The sequence below is a fragment of the Alosa sapidissima genome, chromosome 11 (genome assembly GCF_018492685.1).
Source record: "Alosa sapidissima isolate fAloSap1 chromosome 11, fAloSap1.pri, whole genome shotgun sequence".
Classification (NCBI taxonomy): Eukaryota; Metazoa; Chordata; class Actinopteri; order Clupeiformes; family Clupeidae; genus Alosa; species Alosa sapidissima.
In genome coordinates this window covers 29,888,725-29,913,724 of record NC_055967.1, presented here as the reverse complement: position 1 = coordinate 29,913,724, position 25,000 = coordinate 29,888,725, and the positions used below count along the sequence as shown (strand labels likewise).

At 46.3% G+C, this 25,000-nt stretch overlaps 1 protein-coding gene across 1 annotated transcript in view; it reads right to left on the bottom strand.

Moving 5' to 3' along the window:
• Nucleotides 1-25,000, bottom strand: part of brsk2a (BR serine/threonine kinase 2a) — a 189,345-nt gene that overhangs the window by 75,691 nt on the left and 88,654 nt on the right. The window contains 1 exon segment of the mRNA XM_042111315.1: nt 489-583. Within this exon segment, the coding sequence (XP_041967249.1) occupies nt 489-583 (95 nt within the window).

Below are 25,000 nucleotides of genomic sequence, written 5' to 3'. Positions count from 1 at the left end.
TGTGTGTGTGTGTGTGTGTGTGTGTGTGTGTGTATGTGTGTGTGTGTGTGTGTGTGTGTGTGTGTGCATGCTCATTTATGCATGCATACATGCTTACATGGCTGTCCATCATGACGATGAGCCGTGATGAGTCACTGCATCACATGCATAGCCCATTACAAGCATCTGCACTTCCCCAAGTGCTTTTCTCACTCCATACAGTCATCAGTCTTCCATGCCAACCCTGAGGAGTGGCGGCACACTGATGCTCCATGGCCTCCGCCCTGCGGCCCCTAACCGTGTGTGTGTGTGTGTGTGTGTGTGTGTGTGTGTGTGTGTGTGTGTGAATTTTGTCTCTGAAGACAGAAGTGTGTGTATGTGTGCATGCGTGCGTGCATTCCTGTGTGCGTGTGTGTGTGTGTGTGTGTGTGTGTGTGTGTGTGTGTGTGTTGCAGTCAGGCTTTCATAGGAAGGGATGCTGCACTGCTGAGGAACGAGGAGGGACTCACCTTCATAAGAACCGAGTCACTCAGCTTCTCTCGATTCACAATCTTTATGGCAACTTTCTGACACGTGACACAGTGTATTCCCAACTTCACCAAGCCTGAGGAAAAGAAAGGAGAGAGATGTAGACAGAGAGAGAGAGAGAGAGAGAGATCCATTAGTTCTTCAACACATCAAACAAATAGAATCAAAGAAACATGTCTTTTTTCACACACACTCACAACAAGGGCTTATATTTTCTTTCTACCCACAATCAATCACACAAGTATTTCCATCAGGCCCACATTTCTTGTTTACTTTCTTTTCACTGAAAATCACATCAGCTTCAAGTAAGCAACCCTCTCAGAACAAATTCCACTGTAAACTGCCGCAACATTTCCCTTGGCTTCGAGTAGCACCACAAAATATCATACCTCAAATAACCGTCCCCAGTTGGATAAGTAAAAACACAAACAGACCTGAAGGCGTCAAGACTCCAGAACAAAAGCACCCCCTTATTACTCTCAAGAGCGATGGAAACACTCACAACACACACACGCACACACACACACACACACACACACCATCCTTGACAGTCGGACAAATCCATTCCTCACTCCACCACATTCACAATGTCACACCATTCATCTTCCGCTCAGATACGGGAGAATGGAACCACAAAACTGACGATTTCCCCCCATGCCTGTGTGACGGGGAATACGCCAGCAGACTCTGAGGTCTTGAGAAGCAGTCAGAGGCAAACATGCACTCTTTCTGATATGATCAAAATCCCCTCGACAACTGTGCGGGAAAAAAGGGCAAAAGTTTCACTGGGCTTGAAATGATCCATTTTGTTTGCAGCCACCGCGGCCCACCGTAGCGTAGCGTGAGCCCGGGGCTTCATTAGAAAAGTGCGAGGCGGCGGAGTGCGACTTCAGTGGGGTTGCGTAACATAATGTATATTTCATGCCTGCATAATTACCTCAGGCAGACACCGAGAGAGAGAGAGAGAGAGAGAGAGAGAGAGAGAGAGACTTCATACATCAGAAAAATGACAGGCCGGGAAGCAAATGTGTTAGGCATCCATGAGAAAGAAATAAAAGTGTCAGACAAGGCGAGGAGATGTGCAACAACAAAGCACAATTCTTCGGAGGGAATACAAAAAAAAAAGCAAAAGAAATTGAGGTCATTACTGACCCAGCCCAGCCACCCCACCTCATTGGCCAACTCCATTTCTTGCATTTATGAAGGCTGAGACAGAAAGGAGAGAAGAGGGGAAAATGAGCCGAGTCTTTGAAGACCCGAGTGAGTGGAGAGAAAGTGTGTCTGTCTGGCGGTGTGTTGCTCTGACAGCCATGCAGAATGATGGATAAATTGAAAGAGAGAGAGAGAGTGAGAGAGAGAGAGAGAGAGTGAGAAAAGAGTTAGAGAGAGGGAGAGAAAGATAGAAAACACATGAGGAGACAGGGAGGTGTAAAGCTCAAAAAAAGGAGACAGAGAAAGGCAGAGAGAGAGAGAGAGACAGAGAGTATTATTCAAATGTCAAGCTACTGATAATTAACTAATGAATAAAATGAAATCCTTCAGGCTCTGGAGTGTCAACACATACAGAAGCTGGCGAGGATGCAGGGGTGTGTGTGTGTGTGTGTGTGTGGGGGGGGGGGGGGTCTGAGTGTCCATTAGTATGGAGATAATCATCAACAGGTCACTGCCTGCTGTACATAGATAAATAAACAAACGACAACAGTAAATACGTCCAGAATAAATATTTGCCACCGAGTGCCAGGAAAAAACAAACAACGAGCTGTCAATCAAAGCCGTGTAGGCTCCCAGTCGCCTCTGGCTTTATGTTTCAGAGAAGGATGGAGGAAAATATTTGTTGTGCAGCTGACTGGAGAAAGCCTGGAGTTATATAATAACCTAACCTATCATAGCCTTATGAGCAAATCTTAGTTTAGCCCTGCTGTCTGACATGTTAACCATTAAGAGAGCCCATTAAGGGAGGCAGTGGAAGTGGGGGACTGTTATAGACTGTCAGGGATCCAGCAGCTTTTGTGAAATCATTTCAGCGGTGATGCAGACGGGCAAGGAGTATTGAAGGGCACAAACAAATCACTGTCAAAGACTTCATTCTTACATGAAGCACACGTACAAACACCCACACATTCACTCACCAAGTCTCTTTCACACTGACACACACACACAGACACACACACACACATACAAACACCTACACAGTCTCTTTCACACTCACACGCACACACAGTCTCGGAAACAAACTACCACACACTGTCTCAAAACACACACACACACACACACACACACACACACACACACACACACAGAGAGACCTTCTCTGTCTCCCTTTCACAGACACAGACACAGACACACACACACACACACACACACACACACACACACACACACACACACACACACACACACACACACACTCGCTCTCTGTCTCTCCCTCCCCTTTCTTGCAAATATCCCCTCTTTGACCTTGGCGGTGGCATAGCCTCTTTCCCTTCCTGCTAATCACCCGTAATAAAAGAGCTCCTGCCCCTGTCAGGCTTCACCTGGGTGTGCTCCTCCCCTTGGGGTTCAGGGGGGCTGGGGTTGGGTGGGTGGGGGGGGGGAGGCTCTGGGGCTCCAGGGGGGCTGGGGTTGGGTGGGTGGGGGGTGGGGGAGGCTCTGGGGCTCCAGGGGGGCTGGATCTGATCTCTTTGAGCTGGGCTTCAAACGACGCCCTTCTGTCAGTAGGTGAGGGGGGGATCAGTGCAGAGCCGCGGCTGAACCCTGGCGGAGATTACAGCTGCAGGTGTGAGATCAGTCTCTTCCTCTGCTTCTGCAGCATGACCCCATCACCCACAACACACACACACACACACACACACACACACACACACACACACACACACACACACGCCTACCCATCACCCCTCCTCCACCCACACATCCACCTAAGAAACCTATGTAACCTTATGCAACCCTGACTACACACACTTCTCTTAATCCGTCAGACACTACTGCATGGCTACAGATATCTCAGATAACTTCTGATAACCTTGACTACATACATAACCAAACCCCAGACTAAGCCATACTTTACTAATTTCACCTAAAAAAAAAACATAGTCAGGGGCCTGAGGTACTAATATTACCCTGATTATGGAATCATAAATATTGCACAGAACTCACATCAAGCCGTGAGTGTGGTATTTCATGATTGTGTTCAAAAAGTTAGATCTTGGCCCAAAATGCCAACACATGGGACCAGAGAGACTAGACACTGTTATTGAATTTCTCAGTCCACTCACTCACACTATTGAATCTTTTCTGACAGTGACATTACAGCCTGAACTTTACTAAATGATTGTTTACCCTTTCTGACGATAAAAGTAATGAAAAATCAACGTAGCCATAAAGGCAACACTCCATTAGGCAATATCACCATTGGGATAAAGGTGCAGTCTGTGAGTCCCATACATTTTTTGGCAGATTCAGTGAATTGCTTCTCATGATGACCATGGTGACTCATTTTAAACTCACATTATTGACACAGTGACTCACAGAGATAGACTGAGCCATACCAAAGGGACTTTCATTCAGTTTGCAACCATTTCTAATGTCTCTGACACAGTGACTTCAACAGGGTCTGTATGGATGCAGCATCAACTGGTAGCTGAGCAATCAAAATAATTGACTGTCCCTTCAGTGTTCACTAAAATAAACAAATGTTGGTGTTGGTACATAGTCCTGGCTCTGTAACATGGGAAACAAATGCAGTGGCATGGATTGAGCCATAAACAATTTTAGCCAATCAGTAAGGTGAGTGGAGGGATTTGATTGCCCGTTGACCTGAAACATCAACAACCTTTTGGGAATCCGAAACTGAGTCACTAACTGTTTGTTTACTGATAAATTCTTTCTGACAGAAACAGAGTGAGGCAGACTGATTCACCCCAGGTCACTGAAGCCCAAATCTTTTTATATAGGCCTCAGTGAGATGTGATTTCTGTACAGGACAGACACACTGACGTATGCACGTACACACGTACACACGCACGCACGCACGCACACATGCGCACACACACACACACACAAACAGTGTGATTCCTTCAATTGATCCCCTCTCCTGCCCCCCCCCCCCTCTCCTCTATGGTCAATACCATCCAAAGCCCTGCAGCCTCAAACTTCACCACCATAATGCTTCAAACCCAGTGGCCAAGAAAGGTCACAGGGGTGGACGAGACCCCATGACCTCACCACCAATCCCCCATCCAGTAGCCTGCCCACCCACATCTCTGACGCAGCCTTCAACACCTCTAATGATTTCTGTGTCTAAACGAACAACCTGCTCCACACCTCATCCTGAGTCACCCCTACGGTATAAAATGCTATTCCAAAGCACTACCTTATGAAGCAGTGTTTGTTTGATAGAATCACGCTTCTTGTGTGTCAGGGGGACACGCATTGGAGTTTACTGTACTTTCAGAGCGAGTGACGAGCATTCGTTAATACGCTAAATTGATGTCTGCTGAAAAGCCGTTTTGAACAGCCGCATTGGGAATGGGGAATGTACCTGCAAGGTTCTGAGTCACAGCTGATGAATTCGCACTGCTGCCATTATGCTGAGCAATGACCACTTGAGACCCATTTAAACTCACATTATTCACAGACACCGAGTGCCTCTAAGACATACCAGAGGAGCCTGCGTTCAGTTAGCAAAAAAATCTCTGACACTGTGACTTCAACAGGGTTTGTGTGGGTGCATCAGTTACAAATCTACAAGCACCCTCTGGTAGCATGAGCAATCAACATAATTTTTTGTTTTTCAAAAACTACATGCTACGAGAAACTTTTCGAGAAGACACCGTGTGACGCCCAAAGTGCCAGCATCGTTTTGCTAATGAGGTCCTTAGCCTGGCCAGAGATCATTACGGAGTCAGTGTGCACACGCACACGCACACACACACACACACACACACACACACACACACACACAGAGAACAAGAGAGGCAGGCCCTGCAGCGCTGTCAGCTAATTCGAACAGACTGCTCCCGAAGCAGGCCAAGACTAACCCTCCACTAAACACTCTTCACTGCAGACTGGATTAACCATTTAGCCAGCATACAGACATGCATATAGAGCATTTCACATTTGCACATGTAAGAAAACAACGTTTTCCAACCGCATCAAACTATTCATTTTATAAACAAATACAAGAGGACAAGTTTGGAGTGGAATTTGGTGTAAATGTGGGTGGAATCGGTTTAAGATTTCTGTCTGTTTGAGAAATTCCTATAAATCCAGCAAAACTCAGAGCAAACAACCAAATGAAAACTAAACCTAGTGGCTACATAACCTATAGTTCATTGACCTGGATGGATCCAACAGCGGATTATATTTTTCAACTGTAACACAAAAATCTCCAGCAACCTTCTGGATGAGGAAACCTGTGGAGCTCACTTCAAACACCTGGGGAGGACCATCCATGCGTAAGTCCAACAGGTACATCACCTGAAGCAGCCATCTGATCCCAGCCGTGAGGCTCCTCACTGGTGTGTGTGTGTGTGTGTGTGTGTGTGTGTGTGTGTGTGTGTGTGTGTGTGTGTGTGTGTGTGATCTTTGCAGCTGGATGTATTTTACTCAGGCAGTTCCGAGGATGCCCCGCGAAGGAGACAGATGAAAGCAAACGGGGGCCTCCAGCTGGGAGCTCTTATCTGAGCCCATCGATCGGGGGAAGGTGCAGAGGCGAGGGGCGGAGAGAAGCGGAGCGGCAATCTCCTGAACGCTCCGGAACACTCCTGGCAATCTCCTGAACGCTCCGGAACACTCCTGCATTCTGGGCTACCGACCGCGGCCCAGCGGCCTCGATCACTCACTCTGTTCCAGTACGGAGCAGAGCGCAGAGCCATCACTGTGCATGACCAACTAGCCCCTGAGACAGGGATGGATTACTGCCGGGCTTACCGGGCCCAGGCCCAGGGGCCCAAGGCGTCAGGGGGCCCTAAAGCCCAAGCCTTTGCAGGGAATCATTGCCTCAATATCAACAAATCAGGATGTACAGTGTAGGCTATGAATCTGATTGAATTTAGTATTGGTCATCCCCAAAATGCACCAGAATACAGGAAATCACATCAAAAAATTAAAACATTTCTGGGGGAGGACCACCAACCCCCCCCCTCCTCCCACATATACGACAATAAGTGGGGGGCCCTTAATACATCTGGGCCAAAAGTTCATAATCCGCCCATGCCCTGAGAGAGAGAGAGAGAGAGAGAGAGAGAGAGAGAGAGTGTGTCCTCTTTATACCACTCTATTGTTCTTGACATTAGTATCACTGTATCCAAACAGTCCAGCTTTGAATTGAATAGTGAGAGAAGGGGGGTAGGTGGTGGACATATTGTCCATCTTTGGTTCCTCATGTGTTGGTTTTCCTTGATCCAGACAAGGAGCTGTATAGCTGTCCCTCAGGGGCAATTTGCCTCCTGACCGCAGAACTGCCCGGCAGCAAAAACACACCGAGGGGCATCACTCACACAGAGAGCTGCAGCGAGAGAACAAGCGAGTGGGCAATAGCAGCGTGGTCATGGCATTTCACAAATAGACAGCTTCATCTCGGAAAAACCACAAAGCCCCCCATCATCAATGTTCCGGAGACAACATGGAGATCCCTCCGCTGCAGAGCAATTCCACCATTCACAACATGTCTTCCGGAAAGGTCAATATCTTCCCCACAGATCAAAGTATCAGTGAGCAAACATGGGCAGCAGACTCCTGCTGCAAATAAACCATCACTCCACAAGCTTTCCCAGTGGCTCAGAAGAAACTATGGGAAGTCTTAACTTCTAATACAGCAGAGAGAACAGCAGATGTGATTATAATGGGCTATATTTTTCCCACAGTATAGAAATGATCACCTGTCTCTGTTCATGTGTTCTCTACTACTCCGTGGATGCCAAACCTGAGGCTCACTACTGACACACCGATGCCTTCATACAATCTTAACACAGGGATGACTGAGGACTGAGAAACATGTGCCTTCTGATTAACGGAAAAAAAACAAAGGCTTGATCAAACATTGTTTCTGCTGTCCTGAACAGAGGGGTTTTTCTCTTCAAATCAGAGGGTTTTCTTTCAAAAGCAATGATTACAATCTACAAAACTTGCAGACAGCCAGACAGATAGACAGACAAACAGACAGACAGACAGACAGACAAACAGACTCTCGGAGCTGCTGTTGCTGTATAGGCAGCTTCAAACGGGTGCAGAGCTCTTTGAATCTGGGCTGCATGGGCGTAAAGGCTGTGTAATGCATGACGCACATGTGCTCCTCCGAGATACGGGCGCACACACAGCACAGCACAGCACAGCACAGGAGCTTCCAGCTCTGAATCATCCACTGCAGAGCTAGAGAAGACCCGTAGGCTGGGAAAGCCTTTCAACAGACTCTCTCTCTCTCTCTCTCTCTCTCTCTCTCTCTCTCACACACACACACACACACACACACACACACACACACACACACACACACAGCTAATGCAGAGAAGGAGGCAAACAGAGGAGGAAGGCAGAGGGAAAAGAAAAAAAGAATCATGAAGAGACCCGAGTGCTCCTCCTCACACTACATCAGGCTGATGACGGAGCCCTCCCACACTCACGGGTCCGATCCCAATCCCCGCCACGCCGCACACCGACCCGCCACCTCTTTTACACACTCTGATTTTCTCATGTGTTAAACTGGAAGATGGCACAAACACAGTGTGTCCGGCGCAGACTGCCATTGTTCCAATTCCCCCTCTTATTCTCTACCTCCCCCTCCCTTTCCCTTTATCCCTCTCTTTCTCCTCCACCCCTCTCCCATCTTTCTTTCTCTCCCTCTCTCTCTCCATCCTCTCACATGGCAAAGAAAGGAAGCTTATGCAGTGCCAGATTATTTCATTAGGCCACCCCACAATCTGCCACTGGTGTCCTGCGCAGGGTCCAGCCACCCGGCGCAGGGTAGCCAGCCCTGGTAGTCTGCCCAGTATGGCGTGGCGTGGTGTGGCGTCGTGTTGTGTAACGCGGATCTGGCGATTAGGCAGCATTAGGGATGAGAGGGATAGTGATAGCAGCAGAGAGGACAGCATGGCACAGCACGCCATGCTCTGACTCAATTATGCCCCTGCCCCTGCTGAGAGTGAGGCCAGGGTTGCTGCTGCTGCTGCTGCAGATGATGATGGTGATGGTGATGCGGTCGCCACGGTTACACAATGACATAGGGGCCAATCCTGGTATGCCTTGGGGGGGGAGGGGGGGTTGCTCACATCTGCTGGATGTTGGTGTGTGTGGGGGGGGGCGGCAAGTAATCCACAGTGATTCCTGGACAGTGACACAGCAAGCATTAAGGAGACGCAAGCCTTCCATTGCACCCAAAATGGGGACAAGATGAGAGGGAAACACAGACCATCCCCCCGCTGCAACACACACACACACACACATACATACACACACACACACACACACACACACACACACACACACACACACACACACACACACACACACACACACACAGTAATCAGCTCCATCTGCAGCATAGAACCCTCTTTTCCATCTCCCACACCTGTTACACACCTGTCTTCCACGTTGTTCTGTGCAGTTCCACATTGGCCATGTTCTCGTAAGTGGTCATACTGAGTGTTCTGACAGTGGGTGACACCATCCATCATCTGTCTGTGTGTGTGTGTGTGTGTGTGTGTGTGTGTGTGTGTGTGTGTGTGTGTGTGTGTGTGTGTGTGAAAGAGAGTCAGTGAGAGAGAGTCTGTTTTTTAAGGTGTATGTGTCTACCTGAGTGTGTGTGAGAGTGCGTGCTTGTGTGTGTGTGTGTGTGTGTGTGTGTGTGTGTGTGTGTGTGTTCTGGCTGCCGCCTGCTTGGCTGTCTGTGCACGTAGCTTGCCCTGTCAGAGCAGGCACATTGAGATGGTAATGTATGGACGCTCCTCAAAATTTGATCACTACCGCGAGGAACGGGAGGACCGCACTCTACCTCCACTATCGGAACTGTACAGCTCTACCTGTCTGCACACCACTCTCTCACACACACACACACACACACACACACACACACACACACACACACACACACGACACACATACACACACACACACACACACACATACACACACGACACACAGACATACATGCACTCCCACACACCACATACTCTTACACAACACATATGCACACCACCACATAAACCATCACACACACACATACACAAACTCTTCCATACAACACACACACACACACACACACACACACACACACACACACACACACACAGACATACACTCCCACACACCACATACTCTTACACAAAACATATGCACACCACCACATAAACCATCACACACACATACTGTACACAAACTCTTCCATACAACACACACACACACACACACACACACACACACACACACACGCACACTTTCACAATCACACGGGCACTCTGCAGGACCCACGAGCAAGGCACAGCCAATCTTGAAGTTTCCTTCCGCTCCGAACTTTTTCCCTCAACTACATTTCCATACAAATGCAGCCATTCAGCAGTAAATGGGCACTTTCATCCGAAACCACTCAACGGCCTCCACGCCTACCCTCTCTGTCTCTCGCCGCTGAGAGCAAGTGACAGGCACGCATCTTCCCCTCCATCTGCGTCCCCCTATCTGCGTGGGCCATGTCTGACCGCTCCGTTTCCCAATTTAGCCCCGTGTGTCACAGGGGATTCCGCTGATAGCTGAGCTGATGGCAGAGAGGGCGAGACGGAGGATAGTGGGGACACAGAGACGCTCCGTTGTCAGAAAAATGTCCTCACCTTTTTTATTTGGGGGGGGGGGGGGGTTTGGGTAGGGATGAGAGGAGAGGAGAGGACTGAGAAAACACGGAGGAGAGGGGCGTGCGTCAGCGTCTTTCCATGGAGCGTTGGATGGCAGGAAAAGAAGCAGTCAAAACAGAGGGATGTCGAAGAAGCAGTGCCGGTGAAGATGGGGGGGGGGGGGGGTTGTGTGTGTGTGTGTGTGGTGTGTGTGTGGAGGGGGGCAGGGTGGTGCTTGGGTCTACTTCTTCACTCAGATCTATTTTTAATGCGTCTCACTGCACATCAGCAGAAGGAATGAATAATTATAGTCACATGAATTATGGAGGGACCGTTGGAGCTGACATTGGTTGTGATTGTGCCTCCCCTCCACACACACACACACACACACAAACACACACACACACACACACACACACACACACACACACGCACAAACGTGCCCAGGGAAGACAGTCCTGGCTGGGGAGAGAGATGGGGTCCCTCACTGGCTCCATGTCCTTCTCACCCCTCTCACCCCCTCCTGCAGATGTGACACGGCTCCTGGTGATAAAACATGCCACACTCATGCCTGCCATTGCATGGCGGAGGAGAGGAGAAGCGGTCGCTTTGGTAACGCAAGGCACAAGCGCACCAGCCAATCATGACAGGGCTGACTGTGGACACAGCCAGAGCGATGGCGTCAGTGAACCATGACAGACATAATAATCTCAGTCGCAACAACACCTACCACCAACTAACCTTATATGAAATACAATGCCAGACAGACAACGGTCATCACCAGCTTCTGAAGGACATTTAAAAAAATATTCTGGTACTACAGTATGTGCTATTACAGATGATTATAACACTGGGAACATTGCTTTATAACATCTTAATGGCAATTGAAGGGAATATCCACAAATGTGTCTTTTCAGTCAATTTGGTGAGTACATGCTGTGATAACAAAGACCTACAGGCCCCAAAAAAACCCCCCCAGAGCAACCACAATTGCACAACAGCACTCAGCGCAACTCTCCGAAAATGCCAAGCACCAAGTCAGCTTTTATCCTTTTGTCTTTCTTCACTTGACAGGGAGAATGTTTCAATTGTTATTCTCTCTCTCTCTCTCTCTCTCTCTCTCTCTCTATATATATATATATATATATATATATATATATATATATATATATATATATAGATATATATTCCCCTGTACTCAGCGGAGGGTCTGCCTCCCTCTAGGGCCAATGGTTCCCCACTGCTCCAGTGGGCAGTCTTTTTTCCAGAGCAATCTGGACATATCAATTTTTACCACTAGGCCGGGATTCTGGGAAAAACAGAGGCTACTGTACAGTCACTGCTTCTTGAGCTCAGCTCTCAGCGTGTAGTGTACCCCACTCCACCCCACTTCACTGCATCACCCGCCCCCTTCTCCACCTCTACTTCTCCATCCACCCCACACCCCCCAAAACAGCCCACAGCTTTTAAAAGGACACTATTTTTATCTTCACACACACACACACACACACACACACACACACACACACACACACATGACTACCCCCCAACACTGCTTGTTCCCTACAGTGAAGCAGAAAATAAAAGTCCCTATTATGGAACATTGCCCGAGGAAAGTCCAGTAGCAGCAATGCCCCCCCCAGTCCCCACACACCTCATGTGCCTTCTCACACCACCTTCTTTGGCAAAATAAATTCCATCTTGGGTGCAGGAGAACTTCATCATTGCCCGGTTGTCCTTGGCAAGTGGCAACCAGATTTGGTTGGCTTTGGCAACCAAAACCTCATACCTGTTTGCCAAGCTGGCAACCACTTTTAAAAGTTAACATTGAGCCCAGTTAGGGAACATAAATGTGATATTTTATACATCAATTTGTCAATGAGTCTGAGCTGTCCTTAGAGAGGGAGGGAGATGTGAAGATACCATATGGACTTCATAGAGTGTGAAGGTTATATGTGAGTGAGAGTTGTGAGCAACATAACCTTTAGCTATAACACAGACGCATGCAAGAATACACACACACACACACACACACACACACACACACACACACACACACACACACACACACACACACACTTCTTCTTGGCATGAGAGATAGCTCACCCGAAGAGGGAGCCCACTTGTGGACATGGCTGTGTGTCATTTGAGGCAAGAGGCTTTGTGCTTAGTAGACGACTGAGTGTGTTTCTCTGCATGTATGTGTGTTTATTCTTGTGTTTGTGCATGAGTGTGGGGGGAGATGTGTTAAAGAATGATAAAGAATGAAAGAAATGGGGTGAGAGAAAGAGATAGAATGAAAGAGAGTGAGAGAGACAGAAAGAGAGAAAGAGAGAGCAAAATGAAGCAAAAATGAAATGTAAGCAATATGTTGTTTTTTTTTGGTGGGCATCTGAACAGTCTTTAGACCATCAGGCTATTCTTGGAGATATTCCTATAAATCTGAACTCCTGTTCATTTCACTTCCCGTATCTTTTTGGACGATTTCCTGTATCTTCTGCTACTTAAACGTCTTACGGCCCCTAGATCTCAAAACAGATGGTCCTGCACCAAGTCTGCCCCATTAACAGACAATATGGTTTGTGCGCTGAGCAAACGCACGTGCCAACACATGGCCAAACACACCCGAACAAATGAGCAGGACATGTGCACGCACACAGACACACACACACACACACACACACACACACACACACACACACATCAACACATGGTACAACATCGCAGAGCACACACCCATGACCACGTGGTCAGGCCACCCTTGTGGGTGAGTATATGTGCCGGGCATCTGGAGAGGAGCTGGTGCCAGGAATGCCAGAGTCATGGGTCGTGTTACCCAGGGGGCATTAGAGCGAATAGAATCACCACGGTCAGTCCGACTCCTCTAGGTCAGTGAACTAGAGCGTCCGCCAGATGACTAAATGTAAAAATGTGTAATGTATGAAAGCAAGGCACGGGTCCAAGAGACTAAACATAGACATCAACTCCCACACACAGGCATAAGTGTGCATGCATGGACACATAGACGCACACACATGCACACACACATGCACACATGCATGCACACAAACACATATGCGCACACACACACAGGCACAAGTGTGCATGCACACACACACACACGCGCACACACACACACACACACACACACACAACACACACACACACACACACACACACACACACACACACACACACACAGCAGCAAATCATCAGGGGCTCTGCTTCCATTACCTGTCAAGTTGTGCTCTCCTTCCCTCTCCTCCCTTGATTCCTGTGAGAAACCTCTAAGAGGGATGCTCGTTTGAAATCCCCAACCAGCCAGATTACCCTTTGCAACCCGATAGCTTCCCAATCGCACAGAGTAATGGCTTCGACTCGGGTGGATCAATCAGGTGCACCAGCACTGCGGGAGACTATATTTCAAGTTTATTTGTTTTATTAATGGTGTTTTGTTCTCTTTCCAAATTAGTTATTTGCCATGCATAGGGGTGACATGTAGCGATTGGAAGATGGGCTCAGTTTCTAATGAGGTTTAATCAACAGCTTTCATGTCAGGACAAGTTGGCTTGCACGGAATGAGGAGGCACTACATCAAGGGGGGGAGCAGGAAGAGAAGGAAAGTAACTCTCCAACTCTCAGGCATTAATTGAAAACTAAATCGTGCAGACTGCAGGGCCTGCGAATTGGAGGATATTGGTTTTATGTATTGTTGACATCTATCTCCATTAACTGATTGGATTTTAATTAACAAACAAAGGGTTCAATTTCAAGTCTGTGACAAAGTAAGTGGCTTCAAGTCATTTGAGAAGTGAGAAGTTTTCAAGACTAACATGGGTTCACACAGATTTACAACACACACACACACACACACACACACACACACAAATGTGGACACACCAATGGATACACACACACCCAGCTCTGTGTGAAAGTTTGCCTGAACACAATGACTTGTAAGAAAAGCCTGTGTAGTCATGACTGTAACAGCACACACACACACACACACACACACACACACACACACACACACACACACACACACACACACACACACACACACTCAGTTTCTCTCTCTCTCTCTCTCTCTCTTCCCTTCCTCCCTTCCTCCCGTCCGTCAGAAGGTGCGCAGGATGGCCGGAGGGCAGAGGTCACCACTAGCGGCCAGTAAAAGGTCACCTCGACACCGGCACGCTCGCTAATGACCTCGTCTTGACAAGGCTGCCGTATAATGAGCCTCTTCAGTGATGCCTGCTCGTCCTCCGTGACCCCATTACCATCAGCTGCAGTCACCGATAATTACAATGCAGAGGCTACACTACAAGACTAGCAAATCATCAAGGGCTCCACTGTACGCACCAGAGATGGCCACACTGTCTGTCTGTCTGTCTGTCTGTCTGCATGAAGGGTTTAACAAACACTACTAGCCCAACTGTCATGACGCTTGGTAGATGAGTACAGAATGAGCCAAAGGAAGAATCTATTCAAGGCCTCCCACTACCAAGGCCATCTCAGGCCAGGCATTGGCATGGGTCTGGGCTCTCAGAGTCCACATCTGGCTTGTGATTCAAAACATTACATTTAAAGAAGCCCTATGCAACAATTTTAGCAGAAATTACCTTAATTATGCAGGTTGAGAGTCGTTCTGATGGTTCTACAACACTTCTTGGGTCGTTTGGTGGGTGCTTTGTCTCCCCCTAGTGCTTCTCCGTGGAAAAAACGAATATGCAACTTTCTGGTCGCGGTCCGAATACATCCGGATGTAACTCAGCGGAAGTATCCATTCGCGCCTTGAAAATGTAGTCAGATTGTAGTTTCTAAGAAGACTGCAAAACGGACTCCGACTTTGCTTTGTTGCTGTTGAAATTGTAAGTAGCCTACCCTTGGGTGAACTTCATTTTTGTAATGTGGTTTGATAGTCTCTTGAACAATGTGTTTGCTCGACTGTTTTATTGTGAGCCCTGTATGTGTTTAGCTTGGTTTCTTGATGGCTAGCTCGCTAGCTAGTGGGGGTTTAGCGTAGCAGTCTTGCTACCGAAGCTGCAGGGGGAGCTATGTCGTGAAAAATGCAAGCCCAAATCAGGCGAAAACCCAGAAACAGCATAGGAATAACCAGACCTGCATAGGGCTTCTTTAAAAACACTTTCATCTAAAGCAACTTGGTGTGGTGAGGATATCCAACACTTAATTAACAGCATCAGGTTCTGTCGCAGATAAAAGAAACCGAACACATGGCCTCGGTGTGTCCTGTCAGTGATATGCCAGCTGAGCAACTACAGACCTGATGTGTGATTTTTTCCTTCAGTGGCGGGTCTCGGGAGGTCTGTGAAATACCTGCCGTAATGTGTTTGGACTAGCCCTGGGGTGAAAAAAAGAAGCACCATGACAGCCGGAGCTGCTAAAGATGCACCTGACAACAACCTCTCACGACGGGGCGATTATTTTGAGCCGCTGTCGCCGTGGTGAACCTACGCTGGGCTTTCTGACGCACTGAGTCGCTCCTGAGGGCTGGTATGAATTAGAGTCTGCTGTTCCTCAATGCACCACGCATCTGTGTTCTCACACACACACACACACACCGCATTCAAGGCTTCCACTGTGGAAACAGAATAAAGCCTGCCTAGCACAGGCTAAAGATAGAAGTGCTGCACAGACAAACCAGATGACGCTCTAAAGCTTCAAAACAGGCAGAGGAGGACATTGTACTTTCAGCCGAGCTCTCTCCCTACCATGCCATCCTACGCCAGACACAGACCATCCCCGCGCTAAATGGACAGATTGATAGATGAATGGATTTATTGATGAATGAGTAGGAATAAACAAGCAATGGAAAAGTCTGGTCACATTTTCCAAATTATGGAAATGAGATGAATGTGCCATTCATTTGTTTATTGCACACAGATGTGAAGGGTTATGAAAAAACACGTTGGCTTGGCGAACGTTGCGGTTGTGCTGGTGTTTTTATGTCCAGTCCACTCCCGGGCTCTTGACTCCCACGTCCTCCAACAACACGGACGCAGGCGCCATGGGGAGCTGTGGAACAGTGGAGCACTTACTCCACCACTCACCTCAATAAACTGCTGGCAATCGCCACACACACACACACACACACACACACGCTCATGCATACACATCTGCACACATTTCTCTCTCTTTAACACATGCAAACTTAATTGCATGAATGCACACTCACACACCCACACACACAGATGCACACACACACACACGTCCACTCGAGAGGAGGTGTTGAGGGGGAGGAGTGGAGGGAACCACTGGGAGAGAGGGGATAATTACTGCTGGTGCCATTGTGGAGGTTGTTGACATCTTCCTGAAGGAGCACTTCATCGCCAGCGCTCCACAACATGGCAGTGGCAGCAGCGGCATCATCAGCAGTAGAGATGGCAGCCCAGGCCAGCAGCTTATTAAGGCCCAACACGGCTGCATATTAACACACAGACCAGCTATTTCTACTAAGCACTACTGCCTGCCTCCACACAATAAAATCTCTCTCTCTCTCTCTCCCTCTTTCTCTCTCTGTTCTGTCCTTCTCCCATTATTGGGTCTTTATCATGTCCTCTCTTCTTACTGTAGTGCTTCTTCTCTTCTGCTGTTGCATCATGATGGTTATACCCATGATGCTGTTGCATCATGGGTATAACCATGGGGAGCGGGGCAAGGATGGGGGTAGGGGGGGCTTAGTAGAAGGAGCAGAGTAGTGGTTTGCTACAAAGAGTAGGCAAAACCCAGAAGTGGACAAAGTACACAATTCCTACATAATGTCAAGAACCTGCCTGGACTTTGGCCATCCTGGTGGTCATTCTGTGTATTACCTTGTGTTTGTGTCTTATTCCCTTGTGCCATGTGTTCATGTTTACCTGGTCATGTGTTCTGTTCTTGCCCCTTGTGTATTTCCTGGTTTGTCATGTGATGCCTGTGCTATGTTTGTCATGAGATGCACTTCCTTTTCTTTGTTGGTTTGCCATGTGCTTAGTGTTTCCATTTTCCTGTCCTATCTGCCTGTCCCCACCCCTTGCCATATTTGGACTTCCTGCCCTCCTGTTTGATGTTTGTCACCTGTGCCCTGTTATATCCTCATTGTCTGTAACTTGTCTTGTATATAAGTTTTGTGTCTGCCTTTGTTCTCTGTTGGATCGTCGTCTTTTCTGTCTTTTGTTAGTGCCTGGTAACCAGTAAGTTTTGCTGAGGTTTTTGATTTGTTTTGTGATGTTTGTTTGACCCTAGAATCCTGTGTTTTGCTGACATACGACTCAGTTAATAGTTTTTGATTCAATAAAGTTCTTCTCGGAGAAATCCACGTTTTTGGGTCCTCCATTAAGAAACGTGACGCATAAAATGTTATGTCAATAGTGAAAGTTGCTAAGTCAAATGTTAACTTCAATTTAAACACCTGAGTACTTGCTTTTAAAAATGGTTAAAGCCAGGATGTTCACCTTAAAGCGATGGTTCGGCGTAATTTTACCCTAGGGTCTTTTGCACCATGACCCCGAGCCAAACACCCTCCCAGAACATGTTTTCCCTTGGTCAAACCCTGGTCGAGGAGCGCTGTCAGAAACGAATGGCTTTCTGCAGGCGTAATGGAACCTACTTTTATCTCGTAAATTACCCCACTAATAATGCTCTGAATGGTACAAAACTTCTACAGTATGTTCTTTACTCATAAAACGAGGCATTGAAAAGTTTGTAAATACACCAGGAGTTTATTTAAATAACACTTGCCTAATGGATGCTACTATCTGCTACTATACCGCTACGTCGACGTTACTTCCGTGATTTGGGAAAAGCCCATAAAAGTCCTGGCAGGAAGCGATTACATCAACGTTTTTTGGTATAACCCAGTTTTTAATATTTTTTTCCGAAGTGTTTACAACTTAGTGTTAATTAATAATTGTTGCAAACTGGTACTACAAACAAAATATTAGTGCATTCCTGGATCTACATCCTTATGCATGCTTCCTGCCAGGACCTTTACGGGCTTTTCCCAAATCACGGAAGTAACGTCTACGCAGCGGGATAGTAGCATCCATCAGGCAAATGTTATTTAAATAAACTCCTGGTGGGTGAAATTACTCCGAACCATCGCTTTAATATAACCTTTACGAGGCCAATTTGATGGTAAACAATCCAGCATAGCTATACAGCATAGATGTAGCGAGTTGCTAATGAGAAAACCAGCCAGGCAACTTCAAAAACAGCGGTCCGAATACATCTTGCGAGAATCTTGAAACATTACCTTGCCAGTAGATATAGCTCTTTGGAGATTCCATTTCAAACCTTTATTTTCCTTCTCGGGTGTACAATTGAGGGCAGCCCTCATTTTCAATGTAGCCGAGATACAACATAAAACAATAATATAATAACAGCAACCACTGAGATCACAGCCATAAAAATAGATAAAATAAATAAGAATAGATAAAAATACAATACAGACAATCAGGTAAAACAGTTACAGACTGGGACAGGGAGGTTTGTTACTAATGATTTTAATTGACCATAAGAAACTAAATTATTTAGTTTAAATGTGCGTTGAATTGAGTTCCAAGTGGTCAGGGTTTCAAAACAAAAAGCTGACTTTCCTAACTCAGAACGAACACTGGGAACTTTTAAGCTGAAGATAGTTATTTGAGCGGGTAAAATGAGGACCTGAGTGCCAGAAGATATGCAAGGTGGAAGTTCTCCAATAAGGGATTTGTTAATGAACAGTATCCAGTGTCTGGTCCGTCTTGAGATAGTTTTTGCCTGTTGTTAATCCTGCACCTCTACAACAAAAGCATTTTCATTGTGTACAGGGGGGACAAGCCACGAGAAGTAAGCTATTTACAATGGCAGAGTAAAGTATAAATATATTGTGTCTCTAGAGGGGGCTCTACAGTCGCTAAAATACCTGAACCCGCATAGTATACCTTTAAGTATTCAAAAGTATTTTCTTTTTAATGTATTGTAAGGGTGTCACTGACATATGCAGGTTGGTAACTACAACTTGGCTTGACCTTTAACTCCTAACATCCAACAAAAATTATTCTATGGTTAAAATAAAAGTTGATGAAATAATGCGATTAAAATTGTTCATTCTCATTGTTCATTCTTTATTCACAAAATTGTTCATTCTTTATTCACAAATCTATATTTTCATAGTCAAATGCAAAACACGATAATATGATTGTGAGTAATTTATTTTTATTACTTTTTTTTTTGCATATTTGTTTGGCCTTTTTATGCCTTTAATGACAGGACAGTGGAGAATGACAGGAAGTGAGTGGGAGAGAGAGTCGGGGTGGATTCTGGAAAGGACCACGGGGCAGGAACCGAACCCGGGCTGCCGGCGCACAGTGCAGCCGCCCGAGCCAGCCACGCCATGGCTGGGGCCGTGAGTAGTTTATTTAACATTCAATTACATTAAGATCTCGCTCTGTGGTGAATGTCTAGTGATTACCTAATTTCATTCCAACTTCACCATGACCATGGTTGTCCGGATGAAGAATTGTAGTCATTGTCTGTCGTCACCACTACCAAGTCTATTGCATTATAAAAATCACTTCAAAAGGTATGCTTCAAAATAATGAGCACAGTAGATACTCGAAAAAGGTACTTAAGCAAAGAATTCAGGCAAATTTACTAACCTACCGTCCACCCCTGGCAAAAACAAGGAAAACAGGAAGGGAGGGAGAGTGATGGATAGCAGGAAGAGAAACAGAAGGAGAGAGAAATAGAGGGAGATAGAGGTAGAGAGGAAGGGGGAGGATTCTGTTTCCTGCCTCTGCTGTGAGCTCAGACAAACACACAAACACACACTCCCACGTGTGATGCGTCTGCCAGTGAATAATATCCCAGCAATGAATGGCAATGAAAGCACATCTGGAGCACAGCCAAGCCTCTGATTGCCTCTTTTACAAGGGACAAAAACACCACCACTCTGTTTTCCCAATTCCTTACACACACACACACACACACACACACACACACACACACACACAGTAACAACATTAACACACGTGCACACACAAAAAACACACATACTGTACAGTCATACACACAGACACACACACACACTAAAAAAATTAACACACGTGCACACAAACAAACAGACATACAGTCATACACACACACACACACACACACACACACACACACACACACGCTGAACACTTTAAACACATGCACTCACTCACGCATGTGTGTGTGTGTGTTTGACAGTGTGTATAGAAAGGAGCACAGATGATGAAGTCAGGGAGGATTGACGAGAGAGAATCAGGACAGCAGTATTGTACCACCAGGGAGACCTAGACATCTGTTCTACGCCACATCAGGGGGCTTTCATTCTGATGCCTGATTGTCACACGCAAGAGGACCCGAGGACTAAACAGCATGCTGGGGAACCTAACGCATGCAAACACGCGAGCATGCACGCACACGCACACGCACACGCACACGCACACACACACACACACACACACACACACACAGACACAGACACAGACACAGACACACACACAAACACACACACACACACAGATGAAGCTTTACTAGAAAGGAGGTTCCTAGTTAGAGAATGGCACACTGGTCTCTGACACACACACACACACACACACACACACACACACACACACACACGCCTCTCTCATGATTGGTGGATGTCTCTAGGACAAGGACGTATGGCAACTGTAACCATGGGGACAGCTCAGTGACTCTGGAGGCCGTTTGCCCCCCACACACCCACCCAAAGGGTCGTGCACACACACACACACACCCACCCAAAGGGTCGTGCAGACGCACATACACACACCCACCCAAAGGGTCTTTGTCTTTGTGGCTGACGGTCTGGTTCTGACTAGCAGGGAGCAGAGGTGTGTATGCGTGCAGACGCACATACACTACATATACACATGCGTGCACACACACACACACACACACACACACACACACACACACACACACACACACACACACACTCCAAGGGGAGGAGTCTCCGCAGCCGTACGTGTTGTTAGCTGTTGCATGGCGACCGTTACATCCCTCACAAATGCCTCTGTTAGCACGTCACAAGGTTCATGGGGGCTATCTACCATCACTTCACACACGCACGCACACACACACACACACACACACTGAAGATTAATACTTCCCTCCCTTCACTAGGAGGGATAACAAGTCCTTCATCCACATCTGCCATCTCATATCAGTGTGAAATCTCCCATCTGCATCAGAGCAGGGCCATTTAAAAACAACCTCTTAGACAAAAACACAGAAGACTTCATCTCACACACACACTGCTACAGAGGAGCCCCAAAAGCAATAGCTCCTATTTTGCCTCCGATAGCCAATCACAGGGGAAAATCAAAGCACCGCACTCTACCCCACACTCTAGAGGAAAGAGAGTGTGTGAGAGAGAGACAGAGAGAGAGAGATAAAGGGAGGAGAGAGTTAGATAGAGAGAGAGAGAGGGAGGGAGAAGAGAGAGAGAGTGTGAGAGAGAGAGAGATAGAGGGAGAAGAGAGTCCGAGAGAGAGATAGAGGGAGAAGAGAGAGAGAAAGTGAGTGTGAGAGATAGATAGAGAGAGAGAGAGAAAGGGGATTTTAGAAACCCACTGCCTGAGATGTATTACATAAGAATGTGTGTTATATAAACAAAGAAAGTTTACATTAATCTAAACAGGCTTTAGCGGGGCTTCTCCGGCTGAAGCGAACTACACACAGCATCCCGCATCATCCAGCAATATTCAGCAGTACCCAGCAACCCGCACTGGTCCCTCACAAGTGACGGCCCTCTACCACCCTCTTACTTCCCCCCCCCCCCCCCCCCCCCCCCCTCCAAAGCACATCACGCCAGGAAATACTGCAGTCATTAAAATGATAATGACACGGTCGGCCTAAAATGATAATGACACATGACAAACTATCGATCGACCCCCCCCTTTGGAAGAAGGAGCCTGTCACACACGTGTCTGACAAGGAGTCTATCTAGCGCCTGCAGCTGCACACTGTGTTTGTGTGTGTGTGTGTGTGTGTGTGTGTGTGTGTGTGTGTGTGTGTGTGTGTGTGTGTGTGTGTGTGTGTGTGACTATAACACTACAGTAACACTGACAGAATCAGCATTGACAGCATTGTAGAATTGTTGATGTGTATGACTGCACACCTTCCTCTTCACTACAGGTACACCAAGGCTCTGTGAAGCGGAGTAGAGAATAGAAGTATATATACTCTTTTGATCTAGAAGGAAGGTTTCCTCCCACAGGAATTAATGAGGGGAAAAATCCACACACCCGAGGAGGTGGAGGGGTCTGGACCGCTGCTACAGGCACATGGTACTGTGGCCAGTGAGTGGAATTGTACATGGGCATACACAACATTCTGAGACATGCGCTTTCCGAGGGGTTCAAACAGCCTTGTTAGAGGGAGAGCAGCTTCACAGAAGAGAACTTCTGATGGCAAATTTGAGGAAAAGTTGGTAAACCACCCTTATTACCTAATTTGAGGGTGCTGATTTTGAATATTTTGTTTACCAAGCTCAAGTCTGAGTTCTAAGCCACATAATCAGCATTTTAACATAAAATAGCGATTTATTTTGCTTATTTTCCCCTAAATTGGGTTAATTTCAAAAGTAATCACTAAAACCAAATAAAAGTGTTCTCTAAATACATGTTTGAGCATTAAAGAAGCCATACTATAGTTTATTAACGTATTTAATGGAAACATGATTACAGTTAACATGTAATAAACTCAGAAATTCTAATCAAAACACAACCATATTTTTATTGCTAACATAGTGAGGCACTCATATGCCGTTTAATGCATTTCATCACAATAACAAGTTGCACGACAACCTTTAACTCAGAATATATCCTACAGTAGGCCTACATATGATCTTAGATAGCGGAAATAATGCAGAACTGCATCTACCGTCAACAACAACCGACAAGTAAAAAGCATTTTACTTCTAGTAACACTGGATTTGGTATGTGTGCTTGCCTCCATACTAGAGCTTGATAATGTGCTCTTCTAATATGCCATTGAGCAGCATCACTTGTTGGTGGTAGAGCCTCCAAACCTAGACATCTAGAAAACAGAGTGGCTCTGGCATAGTGTTGTCACCATACCAAAATTATGACTTCGATACAATACCTGCCATAAATATCTTGATACTCGATACTAAAACAATATCCAAATCCTAAAATATCTGGAAAAGAAAGGAAGCAGGCCTCCTTTAACTGTATTGAGTCATTTGTGTTGAATTTGGTGCACTTTTGGTCAATTCTGGGTTTTAAACTTCTAAACTTCCTACATAATTATTATTTTTGTAGAGAGTAAAATAGTAGTTTGTGTGTGATTAAGTCCTTTATTGTTTGTTATAGATAATTTATATTGTGTGGTGTTTTGGCAATAAATTACCTTTAAAGCAACACCAAAGAGTTTTTTGTACCTTAAAATAATGTTTTCAAAATCGTTTCAGTGGTTCATCAACTCGTAACAGGGTGAACGGCACTTTCTGCATTCGCTTCGCGGCCCTCAATATCGGCTATAACCGCACTATGTAAGTTTGCCGGATTGGGTAGCGGATCTGTAGTTCGATGGAATGAGACATGAGAAACTACAAATTTGACTTGCATCTGATATCGCAATACATCGTACTTTCATAAAATCATGCAACATATTCTACCTTGTATGTGGACATTGTTATTTGCAAAGCCGGTGCTGGATAAACAAATAGTGCGTGCTTCTTTGGTGTTGCTTTAAATAGCCAAAGTAGATCAAGGTCAAGGTCTAGGTCAGTATTCAAATTACTGCATGCAAATCACTTAATGCTATGCAGAAGAGCATAATCTTTAGGCCATCTGATGCTACCCTAGGCCTTCCCGTGTTTATGGGATTTCTTTGACAGTTGCAAAGGGAAAAAAGTGAAGATAGTCTTCTTTGCTCCCAGTGTAATTTCATAAGTACGTTTCAACCACTCAGGTCTTAATCAGATAGGCCTACACCATTATCTGTTGCAATCCTACATTAGGTAGAAGAAAGTATAAGTATATATACTCTTTTTACTCCCATGAGGGAAATTTGGTCTCTGCATTTATCCCAATCCATGAATTAGTGAAATACACTCAGCACACAAGAGGTGAAGCACACACTAATCCCAGCGCAGTGAGCAGCCTGCAACAACAGCGGCGCTTGGGGAGCAGTGAGGGGTTAGGTGCCTTGTTCAAGGGCACTTCAGCCATGCCTACTGGTCTGGCCGCCGGTTACAAGTCCTAAGTGCTAACTAGTAGGCCACGGCGGCTTAAGTTGATGCCGAGCCAGCCAGGAGTCGAACCTAGAATCTTTTGATCCGTAGTCAGACGCGTTATCCATTGTGCCACTGGCCCTGACAACGTCTATTTCCTTGATAGTTAACATGATTTGCTACCACATAACAAATACCAAATAACAATAAAAAAGTTTCTTGCCTACTTCTTAATCGTGCTGTAGTCAGATGGGTGTCATAACTAGATCTTGAGCATCTATTACCAGTGTTGAATGAGCAGTTTTTGCAGTGATCACTACTGGACATTCCACATTGCTAGACAGCACTTGAGTGAGGATGACTTATTTCCACTTCACAAATAACCATCGCTATCTGCAATAGCTACAGTACAATAATCAGTTCATAGCTGAGGATTTGTCCTAGG